The following is a 23,573-nucleotide window of genomic DNA, read 5'->3' on the forward strand; positions in this document are numbered from 1 at the left end:
TATCCAATTCAATATATCACAGCCTGTTTAAAATTAATCACTAGACAAATTAATTAATAGGAGTAATAAATAATTTAAATTTAAATAAAATAAATAGGAGTACGAAAATCATTCTCAGACGAAGAACGACTTACTGCAGCAGAAACCAGTGAGATGGAGCGGCGCTTCCGCTCTCTCCTTCTCCTCCTTCTCCCGCCGCTGCTCAATTTTCTCTCTCTGAATCCAGTCGCCGGAATCGGCGGCGGCGCTGCCGGTGTCATCAAAGTGAATTACAAATTCGCCGGCTCCGACGCCAGTCTCAGCGCCCTCAGAGCTCACGATGATATCCGCCACCTCTCCATTCTCGCCGGCGTCGACCTCCCCCTCGGAGGCACCGGTCGTCCTGACGCCGCCGGGTGCGCTCTTAATTCTACTTTACTCCTTTTGATTTCCTTGTCCGTTTTCGCTGTTGAATTGAGGATGCGATGGTGTTATTTGAATTTGGTGCTGATTGGTGGTTTTTTGCATCCAGTTCTTTAGAGAGAATTTTTTTGGAGATTTTGCATTTTAGTATTGCGCGGTTTGCGAAGTCTGATTTAAAATTAGAATGGGGAATTCTGGTCATCTGTTGCTTGAATGTGGTGCGAATGTTTTCTCATCGTGAATTGATTCTTATTTCCAAGCTACGCTGGACGAAATTCTGGTTTTAATTTATTTTCTGAAGTTTTTAGTTTTCTATTACTCTTTAGAAATTGAGAAGTGTGTTCTTCACTGTTGTAGTGTCAAATATTTGTATAGCAATTTACTCAATTCAGTGTTGGATATTGTTATATGCATGAGGTGAATTTGTGACTTTGCGATTGATGCTGAGTTTTTTAAACTGTTTGTTTTCCTGCCTGAATCCGAGGGATAATTGGATTGCAAAGGGGATCCTGGATGTGGATGGAACGTCAAACTGTTTTCTTAGTACGCACTATCATGCTTCCATGTTTAAGTTACTAATCATGCCATACAATGATGCATAACATTTGATGGATTCTACCAAGGTTTACTACACTGCTTAATAAGTTTATATGGTACGATAGGCTTATGCTACCTAAAGATATATTCTATGACCGATTTCTGTTTTTGATTTATAATTTATTTATATCTTATTGAGAGTGCCCTACCAATTTGGTAACAGCTACGGCCATATATGTAGTCCAAACATTGGGATTTCATGTCCACTTTAGGTTATGCTTTGGTGTCTTTTCCTATTTATATCATTTATAGTCCAAACATAATGGGTCATTCAAGAGTTTTCTATATCATGGGACTGGTTATTGATTTTTGGTCCTAAAAATACCTCTTAGTTGCTCATGATTCACTTTATCTGTTAATAATGTTTGGTCTCGTACAGGCATGCGTGTTCAAGTAGTCAGCTTTGCAATAATAAGGTGCTAACTAAATGATTAATGTTATTATTAACCAGTTTGCAAAAGCATTATCTAGTTCTGCAAGTTACTTGAATTGTTGTTATTTATTCATGGAATATGACTCTTGAACTGCTAGTTGAAAGATTAAACAATGGATATGTGGTTATTTTTTAACTTTATCCTTTAGAAAGAGAAAAATGACAAGCAATTGGTTATAAATTTTAAGTTCAGCACATGAGTGTCAAATCTCACAGCACTGTCTTGCTTATGTATTTGATGGCACAGGCTCTACTATGCTAAAATAGGCATTGGAACACCGTCGGAAGATTATTATGTGCAGGTTGACACCGGAACTGATATAACTTGGGTTAACTGCATTCAGTGCCATCAATGCCCCCGGCGAGGCTACCATGGTGTATGATCCGATCCTCATCTGTTTCCTATGTACTTTTGGTTCATGATAACAGTTCTAGTGGTCTTACTGTAGTAGAATTCCTTCATCTCTGGTTATATTGTGATTGATTTTATGTTTTGGCAGATAGAACTTCCTCTTTACAATCCAAAAGATTCTCTTACTGGAAAACTAGTGTCATGTGAGCAAGATTTTTGTAAAGAGATCGGTGGAGGCTTATCAGGTTGCAATGCTAATTCATCATGCTTGTATACTGAGGTGTATGGAGATGGGAGCTATACCATAGGATACTTTGTTGAGGATGTTGTCCAGTATGATCGAATCTCTGGGGATTTGGAAACAAAATCAGCAAATGGAAGTGTTATATTTGGGTATGTTATTGTTCTAATACTGTATGTTTCTGATTTTTGAAGTGACTATAGAAACGCAAGCATTTGGTGTGCATTGCAATAGCAAGATTTGTTTTGACACTTAGCAATTATGCTAGCATCGGGATCTATTCTATGTTGTTTAGTAGAGGTTTGTCACCATAACAGAAATTAGACTTGTGATGCCACATAAAAGGTTAGGTGCTTTCGGAATACAGAAGGTTTAAAACTATTCTTTTACCTGGTAAACTTGCTGCTTGATGGTATAAGATTTATAAATGCTTATTCCATCTATTATAGCTCTACTTTGAAGGCTAATCTCTTGATTCTTTCTACGTATATGTGGTTCTTGCTCGAACTATTATGCATATAATAGGAAATTATGATAGCTTCATCTGTCACAGTTATGTCTGAAAATAAGTTGAGGGGTTTGTAATAATCCCATCTCATTTCTGTACATGCAAATGCTATACAATAAACTGTTTCCTTTGTTAATTTTTAAGTTTTCTTGTATTTAGGAATTATTATGTTCTCACTTTATGCAATAATAAGTGAAACCTTTTTGAGCAGATGTGGTGCCCAACAATCTGGAGATCTGGGGTCATCGGACGAGGCACTTAATGGCATATTGGGTTTTGGAAAATCTAACTCGTCAATGCTTTCACAGCTGGCTTCGTCTGGAAGAGTGAAAAAGATGTTTGCTCATTGCTTAGATGGTGTAAATGGTGGAGGTATCTTTGCTATTGGCCATGTGGTTCAACCTCTAGTAAATACAACACCCTTGGTGCCAAACCAGTATGTCAGATCCCTTGGCATACATATTCTTTTACAACTTCATGCATCCTCAACATAGTATTAAACTAGGTCTAGGAACAATATAGAGCAGTGCATTCTGAACGATTTTTTGTAATGATTGTTGCAATACTTTGAACTTTCCTTTTGAAACAACTCTAACACCGAGATCTTTTCAAGTTAAAAGATCTCGGTGTTGGTACTTGATTGTCTTCTGTTGTTTCCTGTTTACAAAATTCTGCTGTTATTGTCATTTTATAATGTTAATGTCTGCCGATTGTGTAGTTCTTTACTCCATTATCTTAAAGCAATTATTTGATGAAATTGTAGGCCACATTACAATGTCAATATGACTGGAATCCAAGTGGGTCATGTTTTCCTGAATCTGACTACAGATATCTATATGGCAGACAAGAGGGGAGCAATAATTGACAGTGGTACCACGTTGGCATATCTGCCACAAATGATATATGAACCACTAGTGAAAAAGGTATCTCACTTGCAACCGTTTGCATGATACGCATTTTGATTGCCAAATTATATGGAGATGAACTTACCTTTTATGTCTTATATAATTGCTAGATACTCTCCTGGCAGATGGATCTGAAACTGCAATTGCTTCACGACCTATATACTTGCTTTGATTTTTCTGGAAGGTAGTATCCATTGTTAACACCTTCTTGAATAAGTCAAATCTTGTTTGATGCTAGCGGTCATTATTTGGTAGTGAAGTCACCTGTCTTATACCTCTCAAATTCATAATTTCCTTTATCATTTGATCTTACACTTCTACTTGTTCACAAGTCACTGGCTTATTGTATGATCTTATCATATTCTGTATGCTTGTAGTTAATACCTCCTTATAACTTAACTTCACTTGTAGTGTTGATGATGGATTTCCCACTGTGACCCTCCATTTTCAAAATTCACTTTCTCTGATGGTTTATCCTCACGAGTATCTATTCCCATTTGTAAGTACATTATGTTATATATGTACAACATGCCTATTATCTTTTATTTACTTCAATAAAATATTTGTTAGTGTATCTGTAGTGATATTTTGTGTCATAAATTGTTTGATAGGCTGTTAAGCTGTATGGTTATTATTTTCTTATTTTGGTTTTTAAGGTTGTATTTTATAACTGATATTTCACTTAAATGCTGCTGTCATTTTATATCATAGCAAAGGAGAACTTGCAGAAATTTACTAGGGGTAGATTGCATTCTATGTTTGCATTAATTTCTTTACTGCATGTAAATATCTTTGTCCTTCATTTAAATTTACAGCCGAAAAAGTATATGAAAATTGTTTCCTCGTAAATGTCGGATTAACAATTACTACTCTAGAGAGGTTGGTCCTAGAAGGCAAGCGAATTCTTAAATGCACCAGTTCTTAGATTCCCATGGACAAACGTTTTAATGGATAGGTAACTAGTTTATAGTTTCTTACTACTTTATAAGTGATTGGATTAGATATAGAGTAATTTCTTCAAACTTTTGTGTTTCCACTAAAATGATCTGTATACTACCACAGCAACAATATATCATCTTCATTGGCGGACCCACATGTAAAGAGGGGAGGGCTTTAGCCCCTAATAAATCCAATTTTTAAAATTTTTTATTATAAAATTTTAAAATTTATTCATATTTTGAACATATTGGTATATAAAAGCCCCTAATAATATTTTAAATTACATGAAAATTTATTTTTGTATAAAAATTTGAAAATTTAGCCCCTACTCATGTTTATTTCTGCGTCCACCCCTAATCATCGTTGCTATGAAATTTGATACTAGTTCTTGCACACTGTAATATGTTTTTTTACCCTCCCTTTGTCTTGTTATTTCTGGGCAGGAAGACTTGATGTGCATTGGGTGGCAAAACAGTGGCTTGGAATCCCAGGATAAACAGAATATTACACTTTTAGGAGGTAAGACCTTGCAATCTTTTATCATCAATCTAATTTAGATTAATAAAATATTTATTTAATTCACCTCCCTTGAAGGAGCAGTTCAATCTTACATCTATAGATAAATTTTTCTCCCCATGTTGTCATTAGTAGAAGCTCATGCAGCTCATGAACATGTTGCTAACGTTTTTGAAATAAGAGCTTCTCAATGTACCTTAGAATTTCTGAGCCACAACTTTTCTAACTCCATGAAATGCTGAAACCTTTTGCAACCTGTGTGAAATATGAAGAAGTTTACTGGATTGAATGCACCGATGCTCATATTTTTCCAGTAGTGTTTCTATTATCTACCCTGATTGTCATTATTTTAATTTCTGGGGTAGCAAGCAGCATGTTATAAGAAATTTAAGCTTATTTGCAAAACTATTCACATTTTCAAGTGTGTTATATTATTCTCTGGTAATGTTCTCAGTTTTGAATTTAGCTCGGTCTAATTTTGGCAGATCTGGTTCTTACCAACAAGCTGGTCCTTTATGATCTCGAAAAACAAGCAATTGGATGGACTGAATATAACTGTAAGTGTTATAAGCATTCGTTATAGTATCACTTTTAACCTTCGGTTTGACCTGATTATTGATATCAATGTTTGTCAGGCTCCTCGAGTATCCAAATAAAGGATGAAATCACTGGTTCAGTACATCTCGTGGGAGCTCACACTCTGTCCTGTGGTTCGAGATTCAGCCTCCGTGTCGTATTCCTCTTACTGATGATGGCTGTGTTGCATGGTTTGATACAATGACTACTACTTCCATTCTCACCAAAACAACTCAGTATAGGAAACACTGAAAAATGACCATAAAATCTCAGAAGTTGGCTATTACTTTTGTGTTTTTGTAGCGTTACATTAGATGGTGTAAATAGTTGTTTGTATAGATACAAGTACACAGTTTGATTATTTCCACAGCTTGTGGTGGTTATAATATGTGCATCCTATAATATTGTGATGTAAAACTCCCAAGTAAAACCTTTCACATTAGATGTTGGTTTCAATTGAAAATTTGTTGCTATTTGTATAATTTTTCATTGAATTGCCTATTATTAAATGTATACCTTTTTGGTACGAATATAGAAAATACAGTACACTAGAGGGAAAATATCCAATTTAACTAAAATCGTCAAGTGTATGTTATGATTGTCCACTTTCATAGAAATGATATTCCCTCCGTCCATTAAAAATAGGGACACTCGTTTACTTTTCGTGAAGAGCCTTCATCAGATACAGTCTGCTAAAGCTTTGTCCAGCCACTCTGCAACCCATGCATTAAGATGAACGTCATTACAGAACGAGGCACATCGAACATACGATATCAAGGAAAAAATGCATGCAAAATAAAATACCACAGAAACATATCAAGTACAAGAGCTATAAGCGCAGCCAACAGAAAACAAACTTGCAGAAGGTTTACAACACTATACCCATTGATTTGGTTGCAATAGTTTGCAATTTGATTTGTTACGAGGAAACTATCCAATCTTGATGGCTCAGGAGTAGGCTTGAAGATAGGGTTTGTGGGATCCTCCTCAGGTAATGGCTCTCTTACCCTGCATTCTTCCGCACAACATTTTCAGCCCTACAAGGACAAAAGTTTAATGCATTTTTGACAGAACCCACACCCGTAATCTTAGTACGAAAGAGCATGCCCAGATAATTTAACTTGGGTGTACAGCATAACATTACCTTCTCTTCTGAAGCCAGGCCTGCTTCTGTGCTTCTTGACGAGACAGATTTCTGTAGTAGAATTGGAACTGGAGAAAGAAGGGTCATATCATGTCATTGGCCAAGCATACACACCTATTTGCAAAGAACAGATACTGACCTTTTGTTGTTCCATTGAATGGGACTGGTTGACAGTTGCGGCCTATCATAACCACACTGACCAAATGGAGTAAGAATTAATTATTGCACACTAAGGAAAAGTAACAGGATCAACAACGTCAAAACTAGATTACCTGAGTGACTGGAGTATCTGCCTCGAGCTCAGTCATAAATGCGCTGATTAGAGCAGAGTTTGAAACCTTAATCTGGAAAATGAAAGGATCAGTAAATAGTTTAACATATTGCTTAGAGTGTCGTCAGTTTGAAATCAAAAGTTGTTTACATCCAGCAATCAAAATGCAATTCTTTGTTCCATGAACTAGGCAATGTGTACAAACTACAAACCAAAGAAAAGAAACACAACTCTACCCAACTTAACCTTCAAAACAATATACATATGTCAACCCCAACGACGAATCAATTCCAAGTTTTTGATTGGCTGTCAACAAAATCATAGATAGAAGCTTCTAAATATTCATATTGCAAAATCAAATATTTTTTGAAGGGGTCTGGAATATCTAAATTAGGTATTCATCACTTATACCATGGATTAAGCTTTCTCTCTCTATTGGACCCTCAACTAGATCATCTAAACTTATTCTATACTAATTTAAGATCCATTTAGATTCTTAATAAACTTTTGTTTCTTATCCAGAATTAGAACAAAAAAATATTTTTAAAAGAATAATTTGGCAAAGTCAAATTCAGAAATAAAAAATAAAACACTTACAGGAATCTCTTCAAAAATATTCACAAAGGAAAGATTTTTCTCTCTCAACCTGTGAGGAAAGCAAATGTAAGATACAGACTATGTATTACTGCATTTGAGTTCATGAAAAGGACGAGTTTCACATTTTTTAAGGGCATTAGAAAATAAGCACATACTTCTCTCCTTCGAAGTTATTTGTGCGATAAAGCTCCATGAATGTATCAGAAAGTTTCAGTGCCTTCAATGCTAGGACACCTTGATTAGCTCTTGAAGGGTCATAAATGATGCAGACACATCTTCTTATATTTTCCTGTCATCCATTTAGTAACATATTAGACAAGGAAGACAAAACACTAATAGCGAATACGCCAAAAATGCATATCAAAGCAGAAATATTAGGTTGTGATCAACATCAACTATAGCCAATGTGACTGGCAGTCTGGAGACGAACAACCAAAGCACAATATGATGTAGCAATAGGGGAGAGAATACCTAGTAATTCTTAAAAGTCTCTATCAATTCCACTGTCTGGAAAGAGCCAAACATAGTTGATTGATACCTGGAAGGATTATCACATGAGTGTAAAGAAAATAACAGTATGTTAACATTGTATGATTACCAGTTTTGTTTCATCGAAAATGCCATGAGACTATATCCCACGGATCGCTTGTAGAGATTGTTCATGGATAAAGCCTAGAAAATCCCAACTATTAATGCACATCAGCAATCACATTCTAATCCTAGAACTTAGCATTTCTGACTCGCTTAATATGGCCACTAAAACCTAGCCTAGACATCTTATTAGACCCCGAAATATTGCAGCTTAACTCACAACAGATAGTACATTGATAGTGAGAGATTTCCAAATTTGGGATCAAATTGGACAGCCTTTCAGTTTTTGGGATTAAATTCACAATTCTTTCAGAATATGAGATCGGGCACGTGAACTGCAAACTTTTCAGTTTAGCAGTTTTTCACGTTTTTCGCCTATTTTCTCTTCTTTTCTTATTCTTTCCTTTCACAAAATACAAGAATTGGAAGTTTTGGAGGACTTAAGCAAGGAGAATACTTACCAACCAACAGTATTGTTGTCGACATTAACCTCTCTCAGGCATCTCTTCATCTCCAGCTGATAATTAGCACCTTCAGCTTCAACCTCCTCATCTTCCTAATGGATCTGCAACATTATACACAAATATATAGTATGAAAACAATGAAATTGTCAAAATACGCAGTCGTGCAATAAATATGATCAGCTGAAGCAATATACACACTGGAAACGGGAAGCAATTAGTGACTTCGAGAACACTACCAACGTCCAAACCAAGCAGCTGCCCAGTAACCAGAGACGGCGAGAACTCCTTGCAGTTCTTAATTATCTTCAGAATATCCTGTACCACATTTCACAAGTATAACGTATTAGAAACACAATTCGATAAATGTAGCAATCGTTGGATAGCAATCAAGCTCAAATGCAATTGAGAGGTCCAAAACATGAAACTATTTCTTTAAATAACAAAATCAAAATCAAACAATGTAAAATGTTCTAATTCACACCGATAATTGTTTTCCTAACAATAAACATACCAGTCCTTCGATCTGGGCGACTCTGAGCGGCGGCGTGCCCTCCTCCGTGACCGCCACTTGCAGGAAAGACCTCGTTGCAGCTGCAAAGCAATGAATCCATCAAATTTCCAAACAAAAATTGATGAACAGACAGTAAAAGAAGAGCATACGCACTGTTAGCCATGATTCCAAGAGATGTGAGAGATGATTTGGAAAACGAAATCAGCATAAATCAACACCTGGAAAGTCTACTAACACCCATCGGTTATTTCTCATAATTGATTCAATTTCACTATTGATCGCTTCTTGCCAGAATGACGCATCAGGGCCAGCAAACGCTTCCTCCATTGACTTTAGTTCGTCAACCAACATAAAAGTTATGAAGTCGGGACCAAACGTCTTAGCATATTTAACTCTTTTAACATGCCTTGGTTCTACATCCTCAGCACTTAACCTCGTCTTTTTGGAGGATTAGAACTAGTGGATTCATCCATCATTCTTTGAACGACCCTCCTGCCTCTTGCAAGAGTAAACATTATCAAAGAATATAACATTCTTGACTCAATCGTTGTTCCTTCAGCCACGCCAGACTCAATCGTTGTTCCTTCAGCCACGCCAGGCACAGATAACCTATGGACTAGGAACCGATAGACACTACTATTAAGTCCATGACCAATAAAGATGCAATCGACTTTTAAAATGAGTGAATGACTCCGTAAGTAGGATGGAGGGAGTACTAGGACAGGATGATTAATCATGGAATAGATTCGATTTTTTGACAAATTTGAAAATCAAGTCATATTAAATTTTAATTTTAAACTAAATATATGGAGCAAAAATTACTAAAAATTTGAAACTGATAAAAGTATAAAATAATAGTACTACAAAACTAACTACTGATTAAACCTTATCAATTATATTGCATACATTATGTCGATCCTATTTTTTTTGGCAAATACTCTTGTATTAAGGCTAGGTTGGAAAAAATAATATATTTAATCTCTCTCTAAATACTACTAATACTCTCTCCATGTTAATAAGAAGATAATAAAGTAAAAGAGAAGATAATAAAATAAAAAGAGATGAAAAAACATGGGCGATGTTATTTTGTTTATAGGTTTGTATTATTATTGTAAATCGTGATGGTGGTATCATTTTTGCAGTGCATTGTTAATTCTTTACCTAGAGAGTATATCATGGATACTTCAAAACACTTCTTAAGAGGGTTTGGAGTATGCAGATGTATCATGTACGGAAATCTAGCCTCCTACTTCATCCAATAATTTTCTTTTAATTGAATCAAACCATTCTAAAAAATGTTAAATGTACATTATATTTTGTATTAATTGAAACTAAAAAAAGTAGTAATACATAATATATTAGATTTTCCCTTAAAGAGTTCCAGGGGTAAAATGGGATTAAAAAATAGAAAAGGGCAACTACAGTGACTTTGTTTTAACTTCACGGGTCTAAATCTAAATACTATATTTTATTCTAGACTACAAATAACATTTCTCGAGTGTACTGGACCTTTTTTTTTATTCCAACTTTGGGAGAGACGCATGACCCTCATGCGTCTCCTTTTAATGAAACGCATGACGGAGATGCGTCTTTTATAGAGACGCATGAGGGACATGCGTCTCTCAAATTTTCAAAATTTTTTAAAGACGCATGACACACATGCGTCTCTCCAAAAAACATAAAGTCACTCTGTAGATCAGTGATAAGAATTATGTGTTGTAGCCGTGGATACCTGGGTTCGAATTCCAGCTGCCACACTCTAATCTTTTTTATTAATGCACACTCCTGTACAAACTAGAGCAGCATATGATTCAATTTTTTATATAATTCTCCAACTTTTATAATGTTAGAACACAATGTTTTATCATGTGATTTTACTGTCTTGAGTAGATAGCTTTACTTTCTTTGCTTCTTTTCATAACTCATACCACAATTTCAGTATATGGCTCAGTGTCTATGCCATAACATATTTGGAGAATGAAAACAGTGAAATTTGGACAATTGGGATGAGAAAACTGATTTTATGCATTTGTTTTAAAATTAGAAAAAAAATATTTCACATGAATCTGGAAATTTTACAGTCCATCAAACATCTCCGAGAAGTAAGGTAGTTCATCCAACTTAATGACAAGAAAATTAACTAAACACTTTTATATTGCATATTTACCTATCCAAATAAACAATATACTACTCTACTATACAACACAAAAATATCCTTTGCCACCCCTAAATTAACAGGAGTATCTCCTTTTCTTGCTAATAGGCAAAAAAATGGCGTCTGAAATAATTTTAAGTTGATCGTTTACGAGATTACACAACCATTCGTTTTTGTGGATAAGATATTTCTAATCACTAAAATCAAAACACCACGCACCAAAAATCCTTAGAGCAAACACACTTTTTACAGTAAAGATATGAGAACTCTTACCATTCTCCAACAGATAGCCCGTATAAAAAAATTAGAATGTGGCCGCTGGGATTCAAACCTAGGTATCCACGGCTACAACACATAATTCTTACCACTGAACTACAGAGTGTCTTTATGTTTTTTGGAGAGACAGACGCATGTGTGTCATGCATCTTTAAAAAAAATTGAAAAATTGAGAGACGCGTGTCCCTCATGCGTCACTATAAAAGACGCATCTCCTGCGTTTCATTAAAAGGATCTCTCCCAAAGTCGGAAAAAAAAGTCCAGTACACTCGAGGAATGTTATTTGTAGTCTAGAATAAAAAAAGAAAAACCCGAAAAATCAATCTATTTCAAAAGGAAGGGGTTTCTAATTCTACATATAAGAAATATGGAGTTTCGTTTACTTCTACTCGTCACGATCCCGATTCTGTGGGTGGTTCAGTGCTCCATGGCAGTAGTAATCCATCTCTCTCAGTTGTTCCTTGTCATGTTAGCTCATGCTAGTATATGCTCTCGTGCGATGCACGGTTCAATTAATTTTATGAAAACTAATTTAATAATCACTTTATCAGTACTTGAATTTGAAAACTAAAAAAAACTAAACTTGCGAAACTTAACATCTACAATATATTTACAATAGGCATATATATAGACCACATTTGTATTTGTTCTAAAGTTTTCCTCCTACTTTTTCTCTACTAGAATTCTCTACTCTTTTCTTATACTAGTATTACACCCGTGCTATGCACTAACTAAAATAACTTACAAATATTAATTTTAGTATGTAATTAATTAACTAAAATATTAAATTTAAAATATTAAATTTAGAATGTAAAAAAATTTAAAATTAGTTTTTTAAAGTAAATTAATAATAAATGAGTTACAAATTGTTTGACCTTTCACATTATAATCTATAAGTAATAAAAAAGAATTTAAATCAATTGATTTTGTATTGCTGCGTAAAAATGTTACTCCATTTTTTTCCAGAAAAACGTTTGTTTTTAGTTCAAGTTTTAATATGGCCCGCTTAGTAAAAACAAACGAAGGAAGTTAAGATTCAGCTAAAATATAAACACGTGGAAAATAACACTGTACATTATTTTTATAAAATGGAAAAATGACTCTGACCGTGAGACTAAAAAATAAAGCAAATTTACATCACACAAAATAAAAAAACCTAAAGAATGTATAATTACCACTTATCCTAATGAGTTCTAAGATATTGTTTATCAAAAGCTATAATTGCACTGGTGAGACACTTCCTAGTCGAGCTTCATTTCATTGCAATATAGTGACCTTATTCAGTAAAAACCCAAACCTTGAAACATAAATCCTAAACCCTTAACTTTAAAATAAATATTAATAAAACTTAACTTTAGTAAATAAAATAATACTAATTCGTAAATTATGAAAAAAAGTATTGTAAACAACCCCACAAGTACAATAATAAGAATAGCAAAATAAAGAAATTAAAATAATACATAGTCAATTAATGTCAATATTATATTCAAAAATAAATTAGTTCAAGTAATTATTGTAGAATTAATTTTCAAATCTTAACTGAATCCACAAATACAATTTTGTAATATATAATTAAACTTTAAATGAATAGAATTTTGTTTGAAAATTCAAAACCTAACACTAATTTAATTCCATAATTCTAGGGATAGATGCATAATTATAGTGATAGATTGTAACTAATTTAGATCTATAATACATGTAAATATAATTCAAAATATAAAAGTAATATGATATATAGATATTATACCGAACAATTATATTGCACATGGAAAATATCCCTACCGTTTTCAATATTAGTACTACAATTTTGCATACAAATGTTTATATCCTAAATTCATTAAAATAAACATTGCTAAGCTTGCAGCCCTTCCTCTTCTGTGTATGCAGCCCTCCCTCTTCTCTATGTTATACCGTTGCCTCCTCTTTATCTTGCCAGCAGAATATTCACCATCAAATCCTTTGGAAGTGCTTCCGTCGTTCTTCTGTATAGGTTTCTTTTCTTCCCCTTCCTCTTGCCTTCCATTCTTAATCTATATTGTTTCCTAAGATAAATGATAAACACTTTTTATATTTATAAAATAAAACAAAATATTGACATCTGAATACAATTTCAGAAAATAAAATGCATTCGTAACAGTGTAACCCCCCCAAAAAATGAAATTTCGAATAAAACAATTGACATAGAAACAATAGGAGTTAAATCCATTAAATTCATAAAACCATGGAATAATATAACTCTATATGTATGTACACAATCTTCTCAATTTTGGAAATGAAAGATTGAATAGAGATATAACGTAATCATTGGATTTTAACAAATTAACACAATCATGAAGAAAATAGAGTGCATAAACTGATGAGATCGAATTTTGGATGCAAAACAAACTTTAATAATAGACAAAAGGGGAAAAACACCATGTAAAATGACTTCATATTAAAACCATATTGTTAGAGAATAATGAAAAAAGGCAGCAAATGAAGAATGTAATGGAAAAAAAGAAGTTAGTGGATATTTATAGTCCAAAAAATAGAATAATAGGAGCCTCGTCCAAAACTTTTCACTTTCAATATTAAAACCCCACAAAATTGGCAGTTTTAAATTTTATATCAATGCGTTATTACTACTATTAAATTTAAACATTGGTCATTGTACTTCAAGTAACGCTCCAAATCTTACAATTTACTTTACACAAATTTTGGATATTAAATGCATAAAAAATTGGAAGTTCCATTATTTACACTATAATATTTATAATAAATTTTGAAAATTAATTGGTAGCAATTTCGGCCACTGAAGCACCATCTCAAAAAATTTAAGTTACTTTACTACATTAAATATTGATATAAAATTTACATATATATAGATGCAAAAGCTATGAGTAAAAGAATAGGCACTAAATAATCAATCATGGTGGAGGGTCAATGCTCCTAATTAATAGTCTGTTTTATTCCTGAAACTGAAAATTAATTTTGATAACAATATTCGTAAACTTTATTGATAGAATTTTAATTATATTAATGTCACCCTCCCATATTTGTTTTCTAAATACTTAACCTCAAACTTTTTAATGGGTAGTCAGTTTATCAGCAAAAATCTTTCCACTTCTCCGAATTACTACTATTATAAAAAAAAGTTCAAAATGGGTAGTCAATTTATCTTTAAATAAATCTTCTAGTTTTTCTAATTTTATTATAAAATTCAAAAATGATAATTTTATTATTTTATTCAAAACTCCAATTTTGTATAGACGTATAGATTAATTATTAATTAATTAATTAATTAATTAATGGTAAAAATATCAGTGACTGGCCCATTGTCACTGATATTCATGAGTTGTGCTGGGGGGTCAGTACTCTCCACACAATCAGAAGTGTTGTGGCCCTCAGTAGCTAGCTTTCTCTTCCATGCAAGACAATCCTTCTTCAAATGCCCGGGTTTCTTGCACCAATAACATGCTCTGGTTTCTTTCTGAGCATCAGAGCTTGAGGGTTTTGAGCCCTCAAATTTCTTCTTAAAATTCTGCTTCTTGAACTTCTTAACATTCAATGCCTCTGCAGCTTGAACATTGGAGCCTGCAGAGCCTCTACTGGTAGTCTTCTGGAGTTCTTTGGCCATCAAGGCTGAGTAGACTTCTGCATAGGTAATAGGCTTATCTCTTCCATAGATAATTGCATCACTCAGTTGGTCATAAGAGCTAGGCAAGGCATTCAATGTGAGAATAGCCTTGTCTTCATCTGAAACCTTGACATCCACTGAGCCCAGATCATCAATGATCTTGTTGAATTCTTCTAACTGCTCTATGATAGATTTCTCTCCAGAAAAACTATAGGCATAAAGCCTCTTCTTGAGATAGAGCCGGTTAGCTAAAGATTTGGCCAAGTAAACTTCATCCAACTTGTCCAAGATCTCCACTGCAGTCTTGGCCTCTTGAACATCCCTCAAGACTTTGTCTCCAAGGCACAAAATCACTGCGGAGTGTGCCTTGAGCTGCATCTCCTCCATCTTTGTCTGTGCTTTATCATCAAGCACTGGAGCCTTTCCCTTCTCATCAGGTTTTGAAAGGACTGCAGCCAAGCCTTGTTGTATCAAAACCGCCTTCATCTTCATCCACATGCCATAATCATTCTTGCCTGTGAATTTTTCTGCATCGAGCCTTGCTGCCATCTCTGAAACCGTTTGATCTTCTGCAAATCAACTTCAATATTCCCACAGACGGCGCCACTTGTTAGGATTCACACACAAGGCTCACACACACTAGAGTATATCACACACACTCTCAGCAATATGAAATACTCACACACTTTATGCAGAAACACACACTAACACTTTATGCAGAAACACACACTAACACTTTAGTATTGAAAGTAGGCGATTTCTTGGAGAAATTGGAATCTCTTTATTGAATGAATACACTATAACTACATACAATCGAGTTTGAGCTATTTAAAGCTCTTACAACTGAGTAGCAACTGCTACTAACTGACTATCAATCAGAATCAAGAAAACAAGAAAGCTAACTGTTACATTTAACAAACTAACTGCTATTCCAACGGCTAGTTTCTCTAGGCTTCTTCTTTTCTTCACCAGCCTCTAACTTTACTCCTTTCTTCCTTTCTTGTAACTGAATGAGCACTCTCTTTCTTACAATAATTTAACAAAAAATATTATTACATAAACTATTATTCATTAGTTCTTTATCATTAATGATTTGTTTATGTTTATAAATTTATGTATATGTTAACCAATAAATGATATTATACACATTGAAAGAATAATTCTTATACAAATTGTATAAACCTAACAATAATTATTATACAAATAAATATTTTCTATATACAAATCATATTTCTCAATAATTCTTTATTTTTATCAATCAAGAATATATTTGAATAATAATTTTGTTTATATATATTATACAAAACATGAAGAAAAGTAGAAGATAAAAGAAAGTTTTGTATCCCACATTGGAAAAAGATGAATGAATGCTCTAAACATGCAGTTATAAAAGAAAATACTTCAACATATTTTGTCACATATCGAAAGTGAAACATAAAACATTCAAGGATATCTCTATAAAAGAGAAACAACCAAGAATGATTTTGTTCCACATCGAAAGTAAAACATAAAACATTCAAGAATGACTCTATAAAAGAGAAACAACCAAGAATGGTTTCATAAATTCACAAGCCCATCAAATATCTAGGGCTGACAAAATATACCGAAATACTGCACTTACCGTATCGAAAAAATACCGAAAATACCGCATTTTCGGTATACCGCATTTTTCGGTACGGTATGATACCTTACCGTTATATTAAGGTACGACAAAGGTATGAATTTTGCATATACCGCGGTATACCGCATTATACCGCAATTACGGTATATACCGCAAAATTGCGGTATATACCGTAATTTTGCGGTACATACCGTTAATAATTATATATATTTAATATTTATAAAATTATAATATTTAATATATTTATTATTTATAAATCAAACAAGTATGATTTGCGGTATACCGCGGTATACCGCAACACGGTACAGTATACCGCAATGTCGGTAAGGTAAAGGTTTTCAAATATTGACATACCAGAAATGTCGGTAAGGTAAAGGTTTTCATGCATATGATGAACCGTGAACCGGCGGTTCGGAACCGTTGTGCATGCCTAGGCCGTGTGATGATAGTTCAATAATAAAGACGCAAACAGAGAAGCATATGTGTTCAAATTTAGATCCTGCAAGCATATCCCTACGGAAATCCAAGAAGAAACGTTGCGCCTAAGACATGGCACATGCAAACTTGGTTAGATCTTATTCTCTAACTGGATGTGAGTGAGTGTACGTTGGACGGATAGGAGCCTAGGTTCGCAATGTCATTGTTAGGCCGGTTGTACTGCATGCAAATTTTAACGAGCCGCCCAGCTACAAATGCAATGCCGGACATTAGAGAGAACTCTACTGCCAAGACCGACACAGCAACCATGGCCGCAAGTAGCTGTGAGTTCGACCCTTGCTGGTGCCCTTTACCCCGAGCAGGCTGGGGCAAGCCGATAGTGATGCTAGCTGAGTTCCAACCTAGATAGTACAAAGAGGCAACTAACATATAACATAACTGTAAAAGGATGAACGATCATATATGAAACTCAAGCACATAATGATATAAACGTGGTTCGTTCCTTAATGATTGACGAAGGAAACTGCGCTTATGTTTAACTATCATAGCTTTACAGATTCTATACAAATCAAATCTATTTCACACACCATATTATGTGAGACCAATGTGTACATGTATGGGTTAAAGTTATATCAACTACCAATAAAGGCCCCAAGAACTCGATACTTAAGCTAGAGGAACAGGCTAATGAAGACGACCGACATCTATATTCATTTACAGATGAGTACATCCAATTGTTGTTGTTAACATAGCCATACTGCCATACACTTTACCAATTACGATGAATACAGAATGAATAATAAGTGCCCCAACAACTCAGAGCTTAAGCTAGATGGACGAGCCCGTAACTGCCTTGATTTACATCTATACTTATTTAAAGATGAGTGCATCTAGTTGTGGTTATTAACATAGCCATACAATGAATACAGAAAGACTAATATAGCCCCAACAACTCAACACTTTAGCTAGAGGAACGAGCTAATGAAGACAGTGTGTAACTGCTTTAACTAACATCTACACTTATGACTCCCTCCAATTGTAGTTATTACTTATTAACACAACCATACAATGAATAGAGAAAGACTAATAATGGATTTGAAAGGAGAGGAGGTCGTCGTCGGAGTCTATTGCCGAGGCGGAGGGGCGATTTGAGGTGGCGGGGCGGTCTCCGGCGAATATCCATCGCGAAAGGGAATAATGAGTGAGTGGTGGCGGCTGCGGATGAGGAGGATGGTGTGGGCAAATTTCTTAAAAAGGCAGCAAGTAAATGCCCTAAACGTGGGTAAGATGCATAGTACACAACACAAAATTTTAAGATGAGTTATTTCGTGCCCAGTTCAAGACACAAAAACTTGGCTAGGCCATAAAAAACTTGTCCACCCTAATAGTGGATAAATTCAAGCCACAAATTAATTATTTTTTTCATTTTTTAATATTTTAATTTAATTAGAATAAAAATTATCGGACTATAATAATTAAAAAATGCATAATTTAATAAAAATAAAATAAAATCAATTGTTCGTTGTATTATAAATAGGGGGAAAATTATACAACGAAAATTTTATAAAAACACTAAAAAAACAGCGTCACCGCCGTCTACTCAGTGGCGTCATCAGAATCTGCCGCTTCTTCTTCACCAACTTCATCGTTATCGTCGCCGCCATCGCCGCTTCGCTGAACCCAAACTTCGACCTCAGACTAAGTATGAGGTTGTAGTACATCCCCTTGGTGACTAGGTTGGTCGACTTCTCGTACAAGATCTGGTTCTCCTGAAGTTGCTTCATCATCTGCACCTCCAAGGTATTGATCAACGCCGCCGCGGCCGGTGCTGGGCGCGATGCAGACGCGCCCGCAGCAAAGAATTCGGAGGCGGATCTAGCTTCTCGGATGGCGGACTGCTGGCCCTGTGGACGTGGGCGCCTGGAGAGTGTCCAGGGGGGCTCCTCCAAAACATCGTCGTTGAGGTCGAATGTATGGGAGTCGCTACTACTGCTGTAGTTGCCGACAACGCCAAGTCTTGTCCGCTTCGCACCAGGAGCACGCTCTTCCTCGCAGATGGCTCTGAATTTCAGAAAGTCCTGCAGAACGAGGAATTCCTCCCAGTAGCCGAACTTGGGCCATCCTTGAGTATTGAACAACTACATCGACAACGCTTTTTTGTCGACTTCGCTGCGGCCGCTCTCAGCAGAGCGGAGTTGGTTGTCGTATATGCCAGTGAACCTTTCAAATTAGATGTCACTTCGGTTTCAATTGAAAAGTAATTTGTTGCTATTTGTACTAATTTTCATGGAATTGCCTATTATTCAACGTATACCAAAAACGTACACCAAGCTTATGTGCTTTTAAGATGAAATATTTAGCTACAAGTCCATCTCTAGAGTAAAACCTTTTTAGATTAGATGCCACTGGTTTCTATTGAAGATTTGTTGCTATTACTCTGATAATGTCATGCCCAAGTATTTGTAGTAATTTTCATGAAATTGCTTATTATTCGATGTATACCTTTTTGTATGAATATAGGAAACTACAATAGACTAGAGTGAGAACATTCAATTTAACTAAAATCATCAAGTGTATGTTATGATTGTTCACAAAAATGATAATCTCCCTCCGTCCCTTAAAAATAGGGACACTCGTCTGCTAAGCTACAAAACCAATAGTGGCTATAGAAGACCACATTTACTTTTCATGAAGAGCCTTCATCAGATAGAGTCTGCTAAAGCTTTGTCCAGCCACTCTGCAACCCATGCATTAAGATTAAAAACGTCATTACAGCATGAGGCATATCGAATACTATAAGATATCAAGGAAAAAATGCATGCAAAATAAAATATCACAGAAACATATCAAGTACAAGAGCTATAAACAGCAAATAAGCAATCCATACAGCAAACTGAAAACAAACTTGCATAAGGTTTATGCTATACCCATTGATTTGGTTGCAATAGTTTGCAATTTGATTTGTTACGAGGAAACTATCCAATCTTGATGGCTCGGGGATAGGCTTGAATATAGAGTTTGTGTGATCCTCCTCAGGTAATGGCTCTTCCCCTGCATTCTTCCGCGAAACATTTTCAGCCCTACAAGGAAAAAAGTTAAAGCATTGTTGACAGAACCCACAACACCTGTAATCTTAGTACGAAAGAGCATGCTCAGATAATTAACTTGGGTGTACAGCATAACATTACCTTCTCTTCTGAAGCCAAGCCTGCTTCTGTGCTTCTTGACGAGACAGATTCCTGTAGTAGAATTGGAACTGGAGAAAGAAGGGCCATATCATGTTACTGGCCAAGTATACAGACCTATTTGCATATAATAGATACTGACCTTTTGTTGTTCCATTGACAAGTCATCCATGCATTCAATCAGAAACTCGACATTTCTCTCTAAAACTGGACTGGTTGACAGTTGCAGTCTATCATAATCACACTGACCAAATTGAGTAAGAATTAAGTATCTCTCACTAAGGAAAAGTAAAAGGATCAAATACGTGGAAACTAGATTACCTGAGTGACTGGAGTATCTGCCTCGAGCTCAGTCATAAATGCGCTGATTAGAGCAGAGTTTGAAACCTTAATCTGGAAAATAGAAGGACCAGTAAATAGTTTTGCATATTGCTTAGAGAGTCGTCTGTTTGAAATTAAAAGTAGATGTTTACATCCAGCAATCAAAATGCAATTTTTTGTTCCATGAACTAGGCAATGTGTACAAACCAAAGAAAATTGCAAGGGAAGAAACACAAGTCTACCCAACTAAACCTTCCACATAAAATACATAATGTCAACCTCAACGATGAATCAATTCCAAGTTTATGATTGGCTATCAACAAAATCATAGATAGAATGTAAAACCAAATATTTTTTAAGGAGTCTGGAATATCTAAATTAGGTATTCATCACTTATACCATGGATTAAGCTTTCTCTCTATTGGACCCTCAGCTAGATCATCTAAACTTATTCTATACTAATTTAAGATCCATTTAGATTCTTAATAAACTTTTGTTTCTTATCCAGAATTAGAACAAAAAAATATTTTTAAAAGAATAAAATGGCAAAGTCAAATTCAGAAATAAAAAATAAAACACTTACAGGAATCTCTTCAAAAATATCCACAAAGGAAAGATTTTTCTCCCTCAACCTGTGAGGAAAGCAAATGTAAGATACAGACTGCATTACTGTATTTGAGTTCATGAAAAGGATGCGTTTCACATTTTTTAAGGGCATTAGAAAGTAAGCACATACTTCTCTCCTTTGAAGTTATTTGTGCGATAAAGCTCCATGAAGGTATCGGAAAGCTTCAGTGCCTTCAAAGCTAGGACACCTTGATTAGCTCTTGAAGGGTCATAAATGATGCAGACACATCTTCTTATATTTTCCTGTCATTAATTTAGTAACACTTTAGACAAGCAATACAAAACACTATTAGCGAATACGCCAAAAATGCATATAAATGCAGAAATATTAGGTTGCGATCAACTATAGCCAATGTGACTGGCAAGCTGGAGACGAACAGCCAAGACACCGTATGATGTAGCAATAGGTGAGAGACTACCTGGTAATTCATAAAAGTCTCTATCAATTCCACTGTCTGGAAAGAGCCAAACATAGTTGATTGATACCTGGAATGATAATCACATGAGAGTGTAAAGAATACATTCTGATAACATTGTATGATTACCAGGTTTCTTTATTGAAAATTTCATGAGACTATTTCCCACCGAATGCTTGAAGACATTGTTCACGGATAAATCTTAGAAAATCCTAATACCCAACTATTAATGCACATCAGCAACCGCATTCTAATCCTAGAACTTAGCACAGCTGACTAGCTTGATAAGGCCACTCAAACCTAGCCTAGACATCTTATTAGACCCCAACATATTGTAGCTCAACTCACAACCAATAATAAATTGATAGTGAGAGATTTCCAAATTTGGGATCAAACTGGATGGCCATTCAGTTTTTGGGATTAAATTTGCATCTCTTTCAAAATATGTGATCGGGGCACGCGGACTTTTCAGTTTAGGGGTTTTTTGCATTTTTCTCCTATTTTCTCTTCTTTTCTTATTCTTTTCCTTCACAAAATACAAGAACTGGATGTTTTGGAGGACTTAAGCAAGGGAGAATACTTACCAACCAACAGTGTTGTTGTCAACATTAACCTCTCTCAGGCATCTCATCATCTCCAGCTGATAATTAGCACCTTCAGCTTCAATCTCCTCATCTTCCTCACGGATCTGCAACATTATACACAAATATGCAGTATGAAAAACACTGAAATTATCAAAATACGCAGCAGTCATGCAATAAATATGATCAGCTGAAGCAATTTACACACCGGGAACGGGAAGCAATTAGTGACTTCGAGAACACTACCAACGTCCAAACCAAGCAGCTGCCCAGTAACCAGAGCCGGTGAGAACTCCTTGCAGTGCTTAATTATCTTCAGAATAACCTGTATCATGTATTACAAGCATAACGTCTTAGAAAAATCGATCAGTTTTTACGCAATTCGATGAGTGTAGATTGCAATCAAGCTCAAACGCAGGTCCAGAACATAAAACTGTTTCTTTCAAATAACAAAAAATCACAATCAAAATCAAACAATGTGAAATCATAATTGTTTTCCTAACAATAAACATACCAGTCCTTCGATCTGGACGACTCTGAGCGGCGGCGTGGCCTCCTCCGTGACCGCCACTTGCAGGAAAGACCTCGTTGCAGCTGCATAGCAACAAATCCATCAAAATTCCGAACAAAAATTGATGAAAAGACAGTAAAAGAAGAGCATACGCACTGTTAGCCATGATTCCAGCAGACGTGAGAGATGATTTGGAGAACTGCCTGAGTAATTTCGTGAAACGAAATCAACACAAAGACAACCCTAATTTTGAAATTGTCAAATTTACCCTTCCAAATTTTATTGTGTAGCCTTTGGATAGTGGGCCTTTTTTTGGTTATGAATAGGCCCATAGCAGCGTCGATAATGATTTCTCGTCTACTTTTGATATCAACCTATTAATCCTATTAATTGAAGCTGAATCGTGATCTTTCCACATTCCAACATATACAAATTTGTAATCATGGATATAAATTATTGTGCTTTAACTTTTCGTTTCACTAGATCTTCATACAGCGTATTAATTGCATATGAAACGTCTTTTTATTAACTAAGTTATAATTCAGTGGTTGGGATTAGTAGAGTTTTATAAAAGGAAATGCATCGTGTTAGTTAGGACATTCCAAAGATGTATACGACTCATTTACGGTAAGACGGAGAGAATCTAAATTTAGAGTAGTAGAGTAATATTTATTTACCGTTAATTACTCCTAGTTAACATAAATAGATAGCACTACCTTTCAAACCCATGTTGTAATTGCTCCTAATTACTAACATAAATAGGCAAATTAAGGGATACA

The 23,573-nt window shown here is 35.1% G+C and overlaps 2 protein-coding genes and 1 pseudogene across 3 annotated transcripts; 1 reads left to right on the top strand and 2 right to left on the bottom strand.

The window, feature by feature from the left end:
- Window positions 1-104: 104 nt before the first annotated feature.
- Window positions 105-5,951, top strand: LOC121809601 (aspartic proteinase 36-like). 2 transcript variants are annotated; one of them, XM_042210325.1, is made up of 11 exons: window positions 402-945; window positions 1,379-1,415; window positions 1,680-1,809; window positions 1,933-2,177; window positions 2,745-2,969; window positions 3,297-3,456; window positions 3,549-3,622; window positions 3,850-3,937; window positions 4,821-4,896; window positions 5,379-5,450; window positions 5,529-5,951. In XM_042210325.1, exons 1-11 carry the CDS (start codon window positions 843-845, stop codon window positions 5,672-5,674), a joined length of 1,356 nt encoding a protein of 451 aa, XP_042066259.1. In that variant the 5' UTR covers window positions 402-842; the 3' UTR covers window positions 5,675-5,951. The 2 variants fall into 2 exon arrangements, with proteins under 2 accessions (XP_042066258.1, XP_042066259.1); XM_042210324.1 differs by lacking the exons at window positions 402-945; window positions 1,379-1,415 and adding an exon at window positions 105-395.
- LOC121809602 lies at window positions 5,916-9,522 on the bottom strand (annotated as a pseudogene).
- Window positions 9,523-19,688: 10,166 nt separating this feature from the next.
- On the bottom strand, window positions 19,689-23,089 carry LOC121809737 (eukaryotic translation initiation factor 3 subunit H-like). The gene is made up of 12 exons (XM_042210510.1): window positions 22,951-23,089; window positions 22,798-22,877; window positions 22,492-22,608; window positions 22,287-22,390; window positions 21,706-21,772; window positions 21,396-21,529; window positions 21,243-21,291; window positions 20,660-20,731; window positions 20,481-20,582; window positions 20,342-20,409; window positions 20,081-20,233; window positions 19,689-19,890 (listed from the first exon to the last, which is right to left on the bottom strand). The coding sequence occupies exons 1-12, from the start codon at window positions 22,958-22,960 to the stop codon at window positions 19,833-19,835; spliced, it is 1,014 nt and encodes a 337-aa protein (XP_042066444.1). The 5' UTR covers window positions 22,961-23,089; the 3' UTR covers window positions 19,689-19,832.
- Between the last annotated feature and the right edge of the window lie 484 nt (window positions 23,090-23,573).

The sequence above is a fragment of the Salvia splendens genome, chromosome 6 (genome assembly GCF_004379255.2).
Source record: "Salvia splendens isolate huo1 chromosome 6, SspV2, whole genome shotgun sequence".
Classification (NCBI taxonomy): domain Eukaryota; kingdom Viridiplantae; phylum Streptophyta; class Magnoliopsida; order Lamiales; family Lamiaceae; genus Salvia; species Salvia splendens.